Genomic DNA, 19,777 nt, shown 5'->3' on the forward strand with positions numbered 1-19,777 from the left:
TTTATACTTGTTGTCTTTGTAGCCTCTGTTTGTGTGATTTACGAGGTGTAATGTGGCGATGGCTGTCGCGTAATTGCCGTTGTAGCGAAATGCATTTCTGCACATGGCCCATCCTTTATGAAACTGTCAGGAGCAGTGGGGTTCTACCTCGAGCTTGTTCAGGATTTGAAACATTATAATTGTACATGTTTGTCATGTTGATTTACTGACCTCATGACAAACATGTACAGTTATGTTTGATTGGCACCAAAGCTCGATAATTCTGACATGGCTTTCACTCAAAGGGCGGAGGTGAAAAGCAGGACCAAAAAAAAAACCTAACAAGATTCATTTTGACCATTATTCCGATTGAAACAACAAGCACCATTCCAAGTTCCTCTTTTTACCGTAGCCCCATAACTCCCGGCCTTCTTTTATTTTGTCCCGTCTCTTCAGTGGCCTTGCTCACAGCGGGAACGCTTTGCCCCGCGGACTCTTGCGTTGATAATTGGGCGAACTTTGGGGCTCGGCTGAAGCCTTGTGGACTTTTCTGATTGTAAAAAGGCAGAATTCTTCTCCTTTCATACACAGAATGCAGAACGAGGGAGCGTGTGGCATTTCTGTTCCTCTCATTTCTCGCGGAGGACGGGCCGAGCCGCGGTGGACAGATGACAGATCTAAAGGCTGAGCTAATAGCTGGGGGCGCTGGGGTTTTTGGACGGAGCTTGTGTGCTCTGCTCTTTCACTGAAGTCGGATAACTAGAGTTCTCCAATGATCAGATGTGGTGCGATCATGGAGACTGTGGTGAAGAATCTTTACACTGGACGGGACAGAATTCGGAAAGTGGTTCGGTGCAGGCAAAGGGGTGAGACAAGGTTGTGTCCTTTCCCCCCTTTTATTCTACATGAAAATATAATGAGAAATGCTGATCTAGAAAGCCAACACTACAAAAAGTAAACATCAAGCATTGGCTTAAATGACTTGAATTAAGGAAATGTATCTTGTTTCGAGCGGTTTTCACTCATTTAGACACTTTTCCTGATCGGACCGAGTTTGCTTTGCTTGTTTGAGGACATTTCAGACCAGTTCTAGGGTAAATCTCGCTTGAAATAAGAAAGTAAAATTGCCAATGAGATAAGAGCAATTTTCTTACCCCATTGGCATTTTTTTTGTCATTTTTTTGTCTTTTTTTGGTCATTTTTTGGTCATTTTTTGGTCATTTTTTGGTCATTTTTTTGTCTTTTTTTTTTCATTTTTTGTAATTTTTTGTGGTCATTTTTTTGTTATTTTTTGTTATTTTTTTGTCATTTTTTGGTCATTTTTGGTCATTTGTTTGTTATTTTTTTGTCATATTTTTTGTTATTTTTTGTTATTTTTTTTTTCATTTTTTTGGTCATTTTTTTGTTATTTTTTGGTCATTTTTTTGTCTTTTTTTTTCATTTTTTGTAATTTTATTTTATTTTTTGTTATTTTTTTGTCATTTTTGTAATTTTTTGTGGTCATTTTTTTGTTATTTTTTGTTATTTTTTTGTCATTTTTTTGTCATTTTTTGTCTTTTTTTGTCATTTTTTGGGTCATTTTTTTGGTCATTTTTCTACCAATGAGATGAGACCAATTTTCTTTCCCCATTGGCAAAGAAAATGACCTGAAATAAGGACGAAATGTATCGAAACGAGTCAGAAACATCTCAGAACAAGTGAAATAATCCAGGACAAATGCCCAAGAACTTCTTAACCAGTCAAAACAACTAAAATTTGGATTATTATGCTCAAATTGAGATGTTTATACTGATCTAGTTAATGACTTTTTGCAGTGTAAATGGAATGAAAAATGGAGGTGGGGATGTTAATAATCTGAGATGTGAAGAAGACACAACCCTAGTGGCTCAATAGAAAGAAAACAAAGATAGTGACAACAGATTGAGGACTTTAAACTGGAAGATGAGAGTGTGGAAATTGTTGAGAACTTTAATTTCCTCAGCAGGGTGATTTATCACAATGCAAGCTGTGATGGAGAGATAGAAAGAGGTTAGTCCAAACAATGGTCTTTCCAGTGGTGACCTATGGAAGTTGAGAGTTGGACCATGAATTGTGGACGTGGTGGAGGCTTCTACGTATTCCATGGACAGAGAAGAAACCAATGGGTCCTGAAATAAATCCAAGTGAAGATATCTCTGATGGACATAGTAGAGAGGAACGTCTTTCTTTGGACATGTGATCAGAACAGACGATGCTTTGGAGAAAGCCCTCATGCAAGGAAAGACAGGCAGAGGAAGATCTTAAACAAAATGGCTGATGGATGAAGAAGAAGCGCTGGTGTTAGCTCAACATTTGCGCGTAGCTTACCTTCATAGTTGTCTTTTAGCGGCTTCTGTCCTCCAGTATTTGCCTTGGCATCTGTGAATAATTCCATAAATCTCTCTCTTCGTGACAAACAAAACATTTCATCATGTTGTGCGTCGGTGGGGGCGCCGCCCACAATGTCTGTGATCCATTTTGTAATGGAAATGAAAAACGTGTAAAACAATCCCACAAACAGTGCTGAGTTAAAGCGTTCTACGTGAACAGCAATAGTTATCACCGTATATCAAGGCCGTGCAGAGAGCTACAGGGGGGCGGGGGCTCAAAAATCAAAAGGGCACAACACCTAACCCCTCCCCCCGCGACCCCTGACAAACCGGCCGTTCCCGCTCCTCTTGAATTCTCATCACAATCATTTATTTCAAATCCATTTTATTTATTTATTTTATACAAAAGTAAAAGGAGCTGTATAGGCGCTCAAAATATAGATTTGGGGACAAAACTGCTGTTATTTTTTTCAGTTTATTAATACTATTTCTTACCTGTATCTTTTGTTTCAGGGGCCTCTGCCCTTAGGCCACAAGTGTGTTAGCAGCGCCCCTGCAGAAACACAGACTTTCACACCTGTCTCCCTCATGTGTCTCTCTTCTCTGGGCTGTGGCTGAAAACAGGGGCTTGAGAAAAGAGCATAAACTATTGAGAATGTCTGGGCGTGAGTTTCACGTTGTTTTAAGACGGCGGCACGGTAGCGCAGTGGTTAGCGCCTCCGCTTCACAGCTAGAAGGTCCCGGGTTTGATTCCCACCAGGGCGGGGCCTTTCACTGCAAAAAGTGTTTAACTAGATCAGTATAAACATCTCAATTTGAGCATAATAATCCAAATTTTAGTTGTTTTGACTAGTTAAGAAGTTCTTGGGCGTTTGTCCTAGATTATTTCACTTGTTCTGAGATGTTTCTGACTCGTTTCGATACATTTCGTCCTTATTTCAGGTCATTTTCTTTGCCAATGGGGAAAGAAAATTGGTCTCATCTCATTGGCAACTCTTATTTCAAACGAGATTTATCCTAGAACTGGTCTGAAATGTCCTCAAACAAGCAAAGTCAACTCGGTCCGATCAGGAAAAGTGTCTAAATGAGTGAAAAACGCTCAAAACAAGAAGTATTTCCTCAATTCAAGTCATTTAAGCCAATGCTTGATATTCACTTTTTGTAGCGTTCTGTTTGGAGTTTGCATGTTCTCCCTGTGTCTGCGTAGGTTTCCTCCAGGTACTCCGGTTTCCCCTACCACAAAAAAACAAACAAACATGCACAATAGGCCAGGATGAATGACGTGTGTGAGTGAATGTATGGTGGTGTCAGAGGGTCCGTTGGCGCTTCTTCTTCTCAGAGAACATAGAGATGAACTATTGTGACGTTGCGACACAAGGTCTATTTTTAGATCGTACAAAACGGTCGGCTTGTTGACCTCATTGGTCCGAGATTATGAGGCCGACTGATACAAAACAAAGAGCGATCTGAAGCACAAGGTGTGAAGATCGTTGTTCCCTCCTCCTCCTCTGCTGCTGCTGCAGGGCCGAAAACACACGATGAACTAACATGTTCGCATTAATTAGTTTATTAATATAAGCTAATAAGGCTTTTTGGGACAAAACCAATGATGGGGACCCTGGCAAAGCTTTGGATAAACAAACTATGATCCAAATAAATAAAAGGTTATGGAGGGAAAAGGGCACCTCAGGGGTATGGAGCAAAAGGGGCAGGTGCTCAAGCCCCCATGGCCCATGACTTGAAAGCAACCTACCGTTAGCTAATTTTAAACCGTTTCAACCTGTGTTTTAACTACCAACAAAACTCCGGTTTCCACTTCTCCAATTCTCTCCCGATGACAGTCCAGATTATATCGGGCCATTGTCTGAAAACGCGCCCATCTCATTTTGCTGCCGCTGCACAGAACCTCCGCAGGACCGCTGTATCTCGTGATTGACTTTCCTCTGCGCCGGTGAACAGTTTTACACTTGCAGATGAATTTTTGGAGAGGTGCAAATAAGACACACATGAATCAAACGTCACTCGGGGGGGATGCGGTTTCCTAACAGCCACAAAAAAGTGAGAAAACATTGAGAAGAAAGTGACGAAAAATTGATGAAAAAGTGGCAAAAATGTGATAAAAATGTGACAAAAATGTGACAAAAATGTGATAAAAATTTGACCAAAAAATGACCAAAAATTGACCAAAAAATGACCAAAAAATGACCAAAAAATGACCAAAAAATGACAAAAATGTGACAAAAAATGACAAAAAAAAATGACAAAAATGTGACAAAAAATGACAAATAAATGACAAAAATGTGACAAAAAATGTGACAAAAAAAATGTGATAAAAATTTGACAAAAAAATGACAAAAAGTGACAAAAATGTGACAAAAAAATGACAAAAAATGTGACAAAAAAATGACAAAAATGTGATAAAAATTTGACAAAAAAATGACAAAAAATGACAAAAAATGACAAAAAATGACAAAAAAAATGACAAAAAAACGACAAAAAAATGATAAAAATTTGACAAAAAAATGACAAAAATGTGACAAAAAATGTGACAAAAATGTGACAAAATGTGACAAAAAAATTACAAAAATGTGACAAAAAATGTGACAAAAATGTGACAAAAATGTTATAAAAATTTGACAAAAAAATGACAAAAAAAATGACAAAACAGTTACAAAAATGAGTTGAATACCCAACAAAAAAATGATGGAAAAAAAATCTGATGACGTGAGGAAAAAGATCCTCTCGGTTCAGGCTCAGTTAAGAGGTTAAAGCAGCACTAAGTAATGTCTTTACCTTAATAAACCCTCCCCGTCGTCCCTGTGGGAGTAATACAAGTGTTTATGGGATGATTGGAGGGTCTTTCATCTCCCCCTGGTGTCTCTGGCCAGAAAACCATGTTTGCAACTTGTCTGCCACCGGTCCGGAGTCACCAATACACACTAATGGAAAAAAAATGCCAATCAGTTGTCTTTCATTTTCATCCCGAGTAGAGATATTGTTACATTTGGTTTTCATTGTGGGAGTGCACATCTGTCTCCGGCCTGAACTGGAGTCAGGATTTAGCTCAGGGAGAGGACAGGGAAAAGAGAAAAAGATTGTTTGTCTAAGGCTAGTAGAAAAACGAGAATGATCTGAGAGTCAGCGGCTCCCCGGAGAACAGACACTGCAGCGCGATAGCTAAAGGCTCAGTGTACACTTGTAAACAGGGGGAGCACAGGGGGAGCACAGGGGGCTAAAGGATCCGCTAAGTCTTCATGTTCTACACGTCTGGAGTTAATCTGCCACAGACCCTGATAGGAGGATCGTTTGAAAGCTCGAAATCTCTAGTTTTCGAGAGACAAGGCCACAAGTCTCTCTCAATGTCCGAAAGTCCGCGATGTCGGAGATGTTTGCAATTTGGCCCCGCCTTCAGGACGTTCCTTTATTTGATTAGTCAAAACAGAAGATCGAATTCTGGATTAACTGGAAGAGCTGAACCCCTTAACTCCCGCCTGAACTGAGTACTTTTACTCCAGTTTGGCTTTACCCCAATCCAAAAGCTTCTGGAAAAAAGGTGAGAAAATAAGCAACAAAACTGAGACGAAAACAATGATGGAAATGTGACAAAAAAGTGAGAAAACATTGAGAAGAAAGTGACGAAAAATAGATGAAAAAGTGGCAAAAATGTGACAAAAAAGTAACAAAAATGTGATAAAAATGTGACAAAAAAACTGCAAAAAATATGACAAAAATATGACAAAAAAATGACAAAAATGTGACAAAAAATGACAAAAAAAATGACAAAAATGTGACAAAAAATGACAAAAATGTGACCAAAAAATGACAAAGAAATGACAAAAATGTGACAAAAATGTGACAAAAAAATGACAAAAAAATGACAAAAATGTGACAAAAAATGACAAAAATGTGACGAAAAAATGACGAAAATTTGACAAAAAAATGACAAAAAGTGACAAAAAAATGACAAAAATGTGACAAAAAATGACAAAAATGTGACAAAATGTGACAAAAAAATGACAAAAATGTGACAAAAATGTGACAAAATGTGACAAAAAAATGACAAAAATGTGACAAAAATGTGACAAAAAATGACAAAAAAATGACAAAAAAATGACAAAAATGTAACAAAAAATGACAAAAAAATGACAAAATAAATGACAAAAATGTGACAAAAAAATGACAAAAATGTGACAAAAAATGACAAAAATGTGACAAAAAAATGACAAAAATGTGACAAAAAAATTACAAAAATGTGACAAAAATGTGACAAAAATGTGACAAAAATGTGACAAAAAATGACAAAAAATGATAAAAAATTGACCAAAAAAAAGCCAAATAAAGACCAAAAAAAGGACCAAAAAAATGACAAAAAATGACAAAAGTGAGTTGAACACCAAACAAAAAAATGATGGAAAAAAAATCTGATAACGTGAGGAAAAAGATCCTCTCGGTTCAGGCGGGAGTTAAGAAGTTAAAGCAGCACTAAGTAACGTGTTTACCTTAATAAATCCTTCCCGTAGTCCCTGTGGGGGTGATACAAGTGTTTATGGGATGATTGGAGGGTCTTTCATCTCCCCCTGGTGTCTCTGGCCAGAAAACCATGTTTGCAACTTGACTGCCACCGGTCCGGAGTCACCAATACACACTAATATAAAAAAAATGCCAATCAATTGTCTTTCATTTTCACCCCGAGTAGAGATATTGTTACATTTGGTATTCAACATGGCCGCCATAACAACAAACGTCACATGACTGAAAAGCATGTACTGGAATGAGGAAGTTCAGTGAGCAACAACAAACAACATTCTCAACATACAACTCGACACGTTGATTTTGCCGCTCTTTACCGGGTTGCCAGATCGAGGGGCATTTCAGGACGTCGGAAACTGCCCAACACGCTCCGCCGTTCGTGCAATTACACCGATGGCATTGGCCACAGCTCAGCGGAGCCTCGGCCAAACGGGGATGAAAACGGAAAGACAAGTGAGGAAATGGCATTTTGGAAAGTCCTTTTTTTTCCAAATGCTAAACACTGTGTCAGAGCGAAATGCCAGCGGTTGTAATTTAGGAGCGCGGCGAGCGAGAGAACGGGGAGATTAGCTCCACGGCGAGGAATTCAACCCTGAACTCTGCTGACAGCTGCAGCACTCTCTCTTTCGGTACATTACAAAGCTCGACGTTGATTTCTTATAGATAGATCCAGGTGAAACATCTGAACCCAGTACAGGTGACTGCTTGAGAGCATGTTTCTATGATGGCATTGAACTTTGAAATCCATACATTTTACAAAAACACTGACAAATCTAATTCTGCATTGAGGCCTGGGTGCTCCATAGCTTTGAGGGAATGTTTTTTTTAATCCGCCCCCTCCTCTGATAGTCTCTTGGATTTGCTCTAAGGCACATATTTTATGACCAAGAGTGGGGGCTTTCCTAAAACTAATGGTGGGGATCTCAGTGTGCGATCACTTCTTAGCCTCTTAACTCCCGCCTGAACCGAGAGGATCTTTTCCCTCATGTTATCAGATTTTTTTTCCATCATTTTTGTGTCGGGTGTTCAACTCATTTTTGCAATTTTTTTGGTCATTTTTTTGGTCATTTTTTTGGTCATTTTTTTGGTCATTTTTTTGGTCATTTTTTATCACTTTTTTTTTTGGTCAAATTTTTGTTATTTTTTTTGTCAAATTTTAATCACATTTTGTTGCATTTTTGTAATTTTTTTGTCACATTTTTTGTCACATTTTTATCAAATTTTTAACACATTTTTTGTCATTTTTTTTAATCAATTTTTTGTAATTTTTTGTCACATTTTGTAAAAAAAAATCATTTTTTGTCAAATTTTTAAATCAATTTTTTGTAATTTTTTGTCGCATTTTTGTCATTTTTTTCACATTTTTTGTCACATTTTGATCACATTTATGTCATTTTTTGTCATTTTTTTAATCCATTTTTTTGTCACATTTTTGTAAAAAAAAATATATTTTTTTGTCAAATTTTTGTCTTTTTTTTGTCACTTTTTTATCACATTTTTGTATTTTTTTGATCCATTTTTAGTCATTTTTTGTCACATTTCTGTCATTTTTTCGGCACATTTTTGTAAAAAAAAAAACAAAACATTTTTTGGTCACATTTTTGTCACATTTTTGTCATATTTTTGTCATTTTTTTGTCACATTTTTATCATTTTTTCGTCCATTTTTTGTCAATTTCTTGTGACATTTTTGTGACATTTTTGCCACTTTTTCATCCATTTTTCGTCACTTTTTTGTCAACGTTTTCTCACTTTTTTGTCACATTTCCATCATTGTTTTCGTCTCAGTTTTGTTGCTATTTTCTCACCTTTTTTCCAGAAGCTTTTGGACTGGGGTAAAGCCAAACTGGAGAAAATGTGCCCGGTTCAGGTGGGAGTTAAGGGGTTAAAATACTCCAATGCTTCTTAGCCGTTGGAACTGACCAAAAGGAATATTCTCTAGTAGCCATGGAGGGTGGAAACTTCCTTCATTTGTGCACAGAAGTGTACTGTTGTTGTGCCCCTGGGCGATTAAACCCCGTGTGAAAGTGATATACAACAAATCCCTCATTAGATATGCAGGCAAAAAGAAAATGCAAACTTTAACGACCTCGTAATCCTGAAAGCCGGCCGACTGGGCTCGCCTTGTGTTGAAACTGCATTGTGTAAAAGTGTAGTTTAATGACTTTTTATGGATGTTTATGTGGGGTTTTACGACGCGGCAGTAAAGTCCTGAACTGCATCGGAGAATGTATTTACACAAACTGCATTTTTATGTGCACTTATGTGTTGTTATGATGACATTATGACCTTCATAAGGGAGATGCATGCAGCGCTGCCGCGGCATCAGTGTGTGGTTTGTTTCAGATGACTTAAAGGCCCTGGAGATGCAGACGGCGTCTCTGGAGGCGCCCATATATGGTCATGTTTGAATACAGTTCAGGGGGAAAACAATTTGGAGAAAAATCTAAACTTTCTCTAATTATTCAAAAACTACTTAAACCTCTTAACTCTTTTTCCTCACGTTATTAGATTTTTGTAACTTTTTTGTAACTTTTTTGTCTTTTTTTTTGGTCATTTTTTTTGGTCATTTTTTGTCATTTTTTGGTCACATTTTTATCAAATTTTTATCAAATTTTTATCAAATTTTTGTCACATTTTTGTCATTTTTTTGTCATTTTTTTGTCGTATTTTTGTCACATTTTTGTCACATTTTTGTCACATTTTTATCAATTTTTTGTCAAATCTTTGTCATTTTTTTGTCATTTTTTTGTCACATTTTTGTCACATTTGTGTCACATTTGTGTCACATTTTTGTAATTTTTTTGTAATTTTTTTGTAATTTTTTTGTCACATTTTTATCATATTTTTGTCATATTTTTGTTATTTTTTTGTCATTTTTGGTCAATTTTTTGTCAAATTTTTATCACATTTTTGTCATTTTTTCGTCAAATTTTTGTCAAATTTTTAGCACATTTTTGTCACATTTTTGTCACATTTTTTGTCATTTTTTGGTCACATTTTTGTAATTTTTTTGTAATTTTTTTGTAATTTTTTTGTCACATTTTTATCATATTTTTTATCATATTTTTGTTATTTTTTTCGTCAAATTTTGATCACATTTTTGTCATTTTTTTGTCACATTTTTGTCACATTTTTGTCATTTTTTTGTCACATTTTTATCACATTTTTTTCATTTTTTTGTCATTTTTTTGTTGTTTTTTTGTCACATTTTTATCACATTTTTGTCATTTTTTTGTTGTTTTTTTGTCACATTTTTATCACATTTTTGTCATTTTTTTGTTGTTTTTTTCGTCACATTTTTGTCAAATTTTTAGCACATTTTTGTCACATTTTTGTCACATTTTTGTCATTTTTTGTCACATTTTTGTCATTTATTTTTCATTTTTTTGTCACATTTTTATCACATTTTTGTCATTTTTTTGTTGTTTTTTTCGTCAAATTTTTGTCAAATTTTTAGCACATTTTTGTCACATTTTTGTCACATTTTTGTCATTTTTTTTGTCACATTTTTGTCATTTTTTTGTCATTTTTTTGTCACATTTTTATCACATTTTTGTCATTTTTTTGTCAAATTTTTGTCAAATTTTTATCACATTTTTGTCACATTTTTATCATTTTTTGTCATTTTTTTGTCATATTTTTGTTATTTTTTTGGACATTTTTGTCACATTTTTGTCACATTTTTGTCATTTTTTCGTCAATCTTTTGTCAATTTCTTGTGACAATTTTTGTGACATTTTTGCCACTTTTCCATCAATTTCTCGTCACTTTTTCGTCAATGTTTTCTCACTTTTTTCTCACATTTCCATCATTGTTTTCGTCTCAGTTTTGTTGCTATTTTCACAGAAGCTTTTGGAACTGGGGTAAAGCCAAACTCGGTTCAGGTGGGACTTAATGGGCACAGATCCCCGTAGTGAAGAGGCTCACGGTTCTGCTGCTGCGGTTGAGACGTGAGGTCTGTCGTGGAAGCAGCAGGAAGGAGATGATTGAGAGTTTATTTACAGGGATGATTCGGGTTACGATGTAGAGATTGCCGGCTGTGACGGGAGCGGCAAAAACACACTCTCCCCGGCAGATACAGTTCCCTCTCAGATAAAAATAGCACAGCGGGTGATTTGAGGCTTTGGGCAGACGCCGCCGCATTCGAAAGAATTTGCCGGTAATGCCGCGGAGAGAAAAGCCAATTCATGTGCGGCGCTCTTGGAAACGGACGCGGCGCTGCAATTTGTTTAGGTGTTTGTTTTTTTGAGTAATGGAGGATTTGCCGCAATAGCAATGCACATAAAAGACAATAAAAAAAGCGGATGTTGAAATTGCAGATGCCTCTTTCCCATGACTGAGGCGGCTCTTGTGTATTGTGGTGTTTTTGTGATGTGGATCCATGTCTTTGCTGTTATTACCATGTTGTTGTAGGTGTAATATCGAGGTAGTTATGCTAATTCCATGGAAGAGTCTGGGTAACGGTGGCTCCTGGTGGTGGATGAGCCGTTTAATAACCCCTTAACTCCCACCTGAACCGAGCACATTTTCTCCAGTTTGGCTTTACCCCAGTCCAAAAGTGTGTGGAAAAAAGGTGAGATGAAAACAATGATGGAAATGGGAGAAAAAAGTGAGAAAACATTGATAAAACAAAGTGAGGAAAAATTGATGAAAAAGTGCCAAAAATGACCCAATTAACAAATAATTGACGAAAAAATGGCGAAAAAATGACAAAAATGTGACAAAAAAATGACAAAAATGTGACAAAAAAATGACAAAAATGTGACAAAAAATGACAAAAAAATGACAAAAAAATGACAAAAAATGACAAAAATGTGTTAAAAATTGACAAAGAAAATGACAAAAAACAAAAAAAATGTGATAAAAATTTGACCAAATTTTTTTTTTTAAATTACAAAAAATGTGACAAAAATGTGACAAAAAATGACAAAAAAATGATGAAAATTTGATGAAAATTTGACCAAAAAATGACAAAAATGTGACAAAAAAATGACCAAAAATGTGACAAAATGTTACAAAAACATTACAAAAATGGACAAAAAATTGACGAAAAAATGACTAAAAAATGACAAAAAAATGACAAAAATGTGACAAAAAATGACAAAAAAAAGAAAAAAATTGAAAAAAAATGGACGAAAAAAATTACAAAGAAAAATGACAAAATTGTGACAAAATGTTACAAAAAAATTACAAAAATGTGACAAAAAATGACCAAAAAAATGACAAAAAGTTACAAAAATGACTTGAATACCCAACAAAAAAATGATGGGAAAAACAATGTGATGACGTGAGGAAAAAGATCCTCTCGGTTCAGGCGGGAGTTAAGAGGTTAATGTCACTATTGTCAGTCCACTGTCAAGATTGTAAAAGTGTTTATTTGAAAGCATGGATTTTATATAGTAACTTCATGAAAAAGGCTTACATCTCATTCACATCATGCTGCAAATGGTACAACTAGTGCAACAACTATTGTGCAATATTCTGTCCATTGTAAGTTCAAGCATTAACCTTAAAATTCAACAGACCAACACCAAAGCACGGCTATCGTAGAGTTGTAGCAAAAATTCCTGTTACTGAGTTTTCTGCTGGTCAAACTTTTTAATGACGTCTTCAATTCCTTAAACTTTTCTGCAAAAACAAACCCTCCGACAAGACAAACGGCAATGGAACGAAAACATGTTGTGACAGATGGAATGGAAAAAATATGGCTCTGGGAAAAGGAACAGTGGATTGTTTCATATAAGGCCACTTTTTCCTCCAGCCGACTCGGGAAAAAGGTGAAAGTCAACAGTGTGTGAGACTCAAACAGAACAATGGTCAATCACTGTGTTCAATTTCTCTCTATGTGTTTGGTTATGATGAGATGCTGCAGGTGAAGAGAGGAAAAAAAATCCTTACATCAGTCCTTCCTTCCTTAGATCCTTCCTTCAATCTTTACTGCCTAATGTTTCCTTAGTCGTTGCATCTTTCCCTACTTTCTTACACCCTCGCTTATGTTCGTACATCCTTCTTTATACATTATTCTTGTTTCTGTACTTCCCTTCTTCCTTCCTTCCTTTGTTTCCTTCCTCACACCCTACTATCTGTTCCTACATCTTTGCTTATTTTCTTACTTCCCTTCTTTCTTTCTTTCATCCTTCCTTACAAACTGCTGTACATCCTTTCACCTGTTCTCGTTTCCGTACATCCCTTCTTCCTTCCTTTCTTCCTTACATTCTTTCTTTCATTTATCCATCTTTGCTTCCGTACATCCTGCTAGCTTTTCTTACATCTGTGCTTATTTTCTCTCTTCCCTTCTTCCTTTCATCCTTCTTTTCATCCTTCTTTTCTTCAATACTGCTATTGGTCCTTCCATCTCTTCTTATTTCCTTACATCCCTTCTTCCATCATTCCTTCCTTGTATCCTTTTATCCTTTCATTCTTCCCTTCTTCCTTGCATCCTTCCTTATACACTGCTAATGGTCCTTACATTCCTTCTTCCATCATTCCTTCCTTTCTTCCTTACATTCTTTGTTTCATAAATCCGTCTTTGCTTCCCAGTATCCGTCCCTAGATCCTGCTCTCTGTTCCTACATCTTTGCATATTTTCTTTGCATATTTTCTTTCTTTCTTTCTTTCTTTCTTTCTTTCTTTCTTTCTTTCTTTCTTTCTTTCTTTCTTTCTTTCTTTCTTTCTTTCTTTCTTTCTTTCTTTCTTTCTTTCTTTCTTTCTTTCATCCTTCCCTTCTTCCTTACATCCTTCCTTACATACTGCTATCGGTCCTTACATCCCTTCTTTCTTCCTTCCTTCATTCCTTCCTTTAATCCTTTCATCCTTCCTTACATCCTTCCTTACACACTGCTATCCGTCTTTGCATCTCTTCTTATTTCCTGACATCCCTTCTTCCATCATTCCTTCCTTTTTTCCTTTCATTCTTCTTTTATAAATCCGTCTTTGCTTCCTTATATCACGCTTCCTTTCATCCTTCCTTTCATCCTTCCTTACATACTGCTATCGGTCCTTACATCCCTTCTTTCTTCCTTCCTTCATTCCTTCCTTTCATCCTTCCTTACGTACTGCTATTGGTCCTTACATCTCTTCTTCTTTCTTTACATCCCTTCTTCAACCTTCCTTCCTTTCTTCCTTACATTCTTCTTTAATAAATCTTTCATCCTTCATTTCATCCTTCTTTTCTTCCTTTCTTACACACTGCTATTGGTCCTTACATCTCTTCTTATTTCCTTACATCCCATCTTCCTTCCTTCCTTCCTTCCTCACATCAATCCATACCTTCTGTCCTTCTTTGATATATTTCCTTCTTTGCTTCCTTCCATCCTTCCTACACTGTAGTAAGTGTTTCCTTGAACAACAGCAATAAAATTGAGTAGTTGCATTTGCCTTTTTTGCTTTCACACTATTTCTTTTTCAACCTCTTCAGAGTGACAGTTTTGGTCCGGGCATTTGGACGCAGTTGGACACAAGGGGGCGCCCTTCCAACAGTCTCAGTGTAAATATGAATTGACTTTCTGCAGAGTTAGACTTTAGGTCAGACACCATGAGTGACAGTAACATGAGGCTAAATATAGTGAGCTCTTTGTTTCCTGTAAAAAGGCTGAGGCCTCATTGCTCTTCCGTCACAGACTGAGAAGTGAAGAAGGAAGTCATGGAGCTTCTGCTTTAGAATCAAGGATTCGATTTTTTTGGATGTGAGTAGTCAATAATTAACCAATATTTTAATACGATGCAGGATATTTACATTTTGCTTTTGTAATTGCAATAATAGTTCTCCTTATATTATATTTTTACTTCATATTTGACTGTAAGAGTGTGATATGTTTCTGATATCCAGCAGAAGTCCGCAGTTCTGTCTAACGCAGAAGCTCCATGACTTCCTTCTTCACTTCTCAGTCTGTGGCTGAAGAGCAATGAGGCCTCAGCCTTTTTACTGGAAACAAAGAGCTCACTGTGGTGTCTGACCTAAAGTCTAACTCTGCAGAAAGTCAACTCACATTGACACTGAGACTGTTGGAAGGGCGCCCCATTGTGTCCAATTGCGTCCAAATGCCTGGACCAAAACTGTCACCCTGAAGAGGTTGAAAAATAAGTTGTGTGAAAGTCAAATTTTTGTCAATTTTTTGTCAATTTTTTGTCAATTTTTTGTCAATTTTTTGTCAAATTTTTGTCATTTGTCATTTTTTTGTCACATTTTTTTGTCATTTTTTTGTCCATTTTTTGTAATTTTTTTGTAATTTTTTTGTAATTTTGTGTCATTTTTTTGTCAATTTTTTGTCGTTTTTTTGTCAAATTTATGTCATTTTTTGACATTTTTGTCACATCTTTGTCATTTTTTGTCAATTTTTTTTGTCATTTTTGGTCATTTTTTGTCACATTTTTGTCATTTTTTTTGTCAAATTTTTATCACATTTTTGTCATTTTTTTGGTCATATTTTTCGTCAATCTTTTGTCAATTTCTTGTGACATTTTTGTGACATTTTTGCCACTTCTCCATCAATTTCTCGTCCTTTTTTTGTCAATGTTTTCTCACTTTTTTGTCACATTTCCATCAGGATGCAGGATATTTATATTTTGCTTTTGTAATTGCAATAATATTTTTCCTTATATTATATTATTACTTCATATTTGACATTAAGAGTGTGATATGACTCTTATATCCAGCAGAAGTCCGCAGTTCTGTCTAAAGCAGAAGCTCCATGACTTCCTTCTTCACTTCTCAGTCTGTGGCTGAAGAGCAATGAGGCCTCAGATTTTTTACTGGAAACAAAGAGCTCACTGTATTTAGCCTCATGTCACTGTCACTCATGTCTGACCTAAAGTCTCACTCTGAAGAAAGTCAATTCACATTTACACTGAGAAGGTTGGAATGGCGCCCCCTTGTGTCCAATTGAGTCCAAATGCCTGGACCAAAACTAGCACCCGGAAGAGGTTCTGACCCGGTTTTATCTTGATTTGATCTTAATCTAATGGTTTGAGAGTCCCTGTTCTACCACAAGCTTTTAGATATATGACCAAGTATGTTATTTTCTCTTCCTTTATTAATCAACAAGCTTCTCTCTCTCCACCGAACTCTCCCCCCGGCCCCTCCCCCTGTGTCCGCACGGCCCGTTTACCGCCCTCAGCCTGACCCCGACTCAGCCCTGGTCCCCCTGTGCTCTCTCGCCCCCGCGCAGGTGGGCGATCAGATCCTGGAGGTGAACGGGCGGAGCTTCCTGAGCATCCCGCACGACGAGGCGGTGCGGGTGCTCAAGTCCTCGCGCCACCTGATGATGACGGTGAAGGACGTGGGCCGGGTCCCGCACGCCCGCACTGTGGTGGGGGAGACCAAGTGGATCGCCAGCTCGGCCATCGGGGAGAGCTCGGCCACCAGCAGCCTGGCCAGGTGAGGAGCAGAGAGACACCTGGAAACACCTGGAAACACCTGGAAACACCTGGAGTGGAGCTTTCGCCCGCTTAGTTACTGTTGCTAGGCCCGTCAAGCTTTCTGAATTTAGATACAGACCTTCTGTCCTGTAGACCAGTGTTTCCCAACCAGGAGTACGGGTTTGTCATGTCAACAGTCTGAGTCAGTGTTTAAGCTGCTCAAGACGTTAGCATGCTACCGGTTAGCAACTGTCATCCAACTGTCAATGGCTTCAGCAGGATAAACACACACATACACTGCAAAAAGTGCCCTACTAAAAACAAGGTCAGCATTTTTTTCTTGCTAAGAATTATTATTTCTAGAATATTTTTCTCATCATAAAACAAGAAACACTCAATTTAAGCAAATAAATACCTAGAATTAAGCAAAATGTCCTCAGAAAATTGAATAATTTAAGGAAATCATTCTTATTTAGTGAGAAATTGTGGGTATTTTACTTAAATGTTGCTTGATTAAAGCAAAATGTTCTAAATTACACACATTTTTGAGCAAAATGTTCTTAATAAAGGAATTAAGGAAAATGTTGCCCACGCCCGGAGACCCGCCTCCATGATGTGGAGCCAAGCTGATGGTCAGAATCACCTGCTGGAGGATTCACCTATTGTACATGTTTTTAGTGGTAGACACGGGGAGAACATGCTCCACACAGAAAGGCCCCGTCCTGGTGGGAATCGAACCCAGGACCTTCGAGCTGTGAAGCGGAGGCTCTAACCGCTGTGCCACCGAGCCGCCCACTTTAAAGGAATAGGCCACCGTTTTTACATACTGAGATATGTTCTTACCTCACTTTAGTCGAGTTAATATATCCCCGTCTGGTCTTTGTCCGTGCGCTCTGTCACGCAAACGGAGCACATACGCAGCCTCTCCCACATGTCACATAGCTCCAAAAAAGCTCACGATAGAAGCTACCAAGCTCTTCCACGTGTTCCCTATTTAAATAAAGTTTCGTGAAGTGTTTTCATGCGAAGTATATTTACACAGAAATGTAGCATGTCGATTTTATAAGCAGATAAAAAGGGGGACTATATTGTGAGGCGTAATGATACGAGGAGTAAAACGTCCGCGCAGTAACTCCTAAAGGTTATTGACGGAAGTGAGCGGGGAAAGTCTTTAGGAGTTACTACGCGGACGCTGTGCTCCTCGTATCATTACGCCTCACAATATAGTCCCCCTTTTTATTTGCTTATAAAATCGACATGCTACATTTCTGTGTAAATATACTTCGCATGAAAACACTTCACGAAACTTTATTTAAATAGGGAACACGTGGAAGAGCTTGGTAGCTTCTATCGTGAGCTTTTTTGGAGCTATGTGACATGTGGGAGAGGCTGCGTATGTGCTCCGTTTGCCTGGCAGAGCGCACGGACAAAGACCAGACGGGGATATATTAACTCGACTAAAGTGAGGTAAGAGCATATCTCAGTATGTAAAAACGGTGGCCTATTCCTTTAAAGAATGGAATGTATTTTCTCTCAGTGAGAATCAGGTCTTACATTAAGAGTTATTGTGATCTTAGTTTTTCGTAAAATAAGAAAAAACATTCTTTGTCTAAAGCTCAAAATGTTTTTCTTTCTTGTTACAAGAAAAATTATCATGTTTTTAGCAAATTTATCTGAACAAGAAATGGCTAGATTTTATTTCCTAAAATAAGATTTTTTTTCTCAAGAAAACTTAACTCAAGACATTATTATTAGACATATTATTTTTTAGGGAAAAATAAGAACTTATTTTAAAGTAATATATTTTTTACTTGCTTAGAAACACTGAGGAAACACTACAGTAACAGCTCTGACTTCTATCCCATGTTGTATCCAAGGCTAGATGTTTGGAGTGCGGTTCAGAGGTCAGAGCTGAGCTGTTGAAGCTAAATGCTAACCGGTAGCATGCTAACATCTTGAGCAGCTTAAACACTGACTACTGGTTTCTTCACATAAACGTACATAGCAAATAAAAATGCCACTGTCAAAAAGTTGTTATTTATATCTTGAATAGAGATATTGTTATATGTTGTAGCGCTGCATGATTCTACTTCGGTATTCAAAATGGCCGCCATAACAACACAGGTCACATGACTGAAAGGCATGTATAGAGATGACAGATTTAAACCATACACAAAGCCTATGGTTGATTTCTCCTATTTTATAATTTTTATTATCTTAATTTCGGAGGAAAGTAAAGTTTAAAATGTGCACCAAACTTGATATCCTCAAATTGCCTTAAGGGTTATGTATTTGACCGTTCCTTCAATGCTGCGGGGGAGGTGCAGTGCTATAGGTTCAGTCAATAGTGCCTAGTTGCAGAATTAAACCCATTTTGTGTGTTCTGGGTTGGCGTACCAAAGCCAAATTCAGTTCTCTAACTTGTGCTGCTTTAGGATTGATTAAATTCTTCTCACGAGAGGCAAAACATCGACGAGAAAAGTGAACGTTTTTAGAAAGTCCAGACAGCCGAATTTCTGATTGTTATCGACTTTATCTGATGCCTCAAATCCCCAAAGTTTTCTAAAGTGAAAACAATCTGAAGGCTTTCTAAAACCCATCCAGTATTTCAACAACATGGCCTCATCACAACAGACTTCTCGTTAATTGTTCTTTTATTCTTATCTGAGAAAGGCAGTTTTAGTCTTTTCAGGCTCTGACCTTTAACTCGACTGAACTAATCTTTAAAATGAATAGATTAGTTCAAATGAAACCGCACTAAACCTTAGGAAGAAAGAAACAGAGCAGGCGGCCAAGAAAACTCTCCCCATCGCGGTGAGGCTGATTCCACCCCCACGGTTCAGCGCACGATTGCACTTTTACGCCAAAATCGCTTCCTTTTTCTGTCTCAACACTGCGCTCATAAAGCCCAGGACGTCCTCTCGGTTCTTTGCATTTAAAGCCACTTCATAATGAATCCATTTGCTGTTACATTAACATTTGGGAGAGCACACTTTATTAGATCTTTACTGAATCGTGTGTTTCTAATTCTGCCTGTACCATTCGGTTCAAGTGTGTGATATGCAAAATATCCAGTTTGGACTAGTTTGGACTGGTTTACAATGGTTTGGACTGGTTAAGACCAGCTTTTGACAGGTTTATTCTGGTTTTGACCAGATTTGGACTAGTTTCGATCAGGTTTATTCTGGTTTTGACCAGGTTTTGACAGGTTTTGACCAGATTTGGACAATTTAGATCAGGTTTCGACAGGTTTATTCTGGTTTTGACCGATTTGGACTGGTTTAGATCAGGTTTTGACAGGTTTATTCTGGTTTCGACCAGACTTGGACTAGTTTAGCTCAGGTTTGGCCTGGTTTTGACCAGATTTGGACAAGTTTAGATTAGGTTTTGACAGGTTTATTCTGGTTTGGACTGGTTTTGACCAGATATGGACTAGTTTAGACCAGGTTTGGACAGGTTTGGGCTGGTTTTGACCAGATTTGGACAATTTAGATCAGGTTTTGACAGGTTTATTCTGGTTTTGACAGATTTGAACCGGTTTAGATCTGGTTTTGACAGGTT

General features: G+C 37.3%; 1 protein-coding gene across 1 annotated transcript in view; it reads left to right on the forward strand.

The window, feature by feature from the left end:
* Positions 1–19,777, forward strand: part of whrna (whirlin a) — a gene marked incomplete at its 5' end in the record, with an annotated part of 351,922 nt that overhangs the window by 223,003 nt on the left and 109,142 nt on the right. Inside the window, 1 exon segment of the mRNA XM_079581179.1 lies at positions 16,027–16,235. Coding sequence (XP_079437305.1) covers positions 16,027–16,235 — 209 coding nt within the window.

This window comes from Gobius niger (assembly GCF_951799975.1).
Source record: "Gobius niger genome assembly, chromosome: 22".
Lineage (NCBI taxonomy): Eukaryota > Metazoa > Chordata > Actinopteri > Gobiiformes > Gobiidae > Gobius > Gobius niger.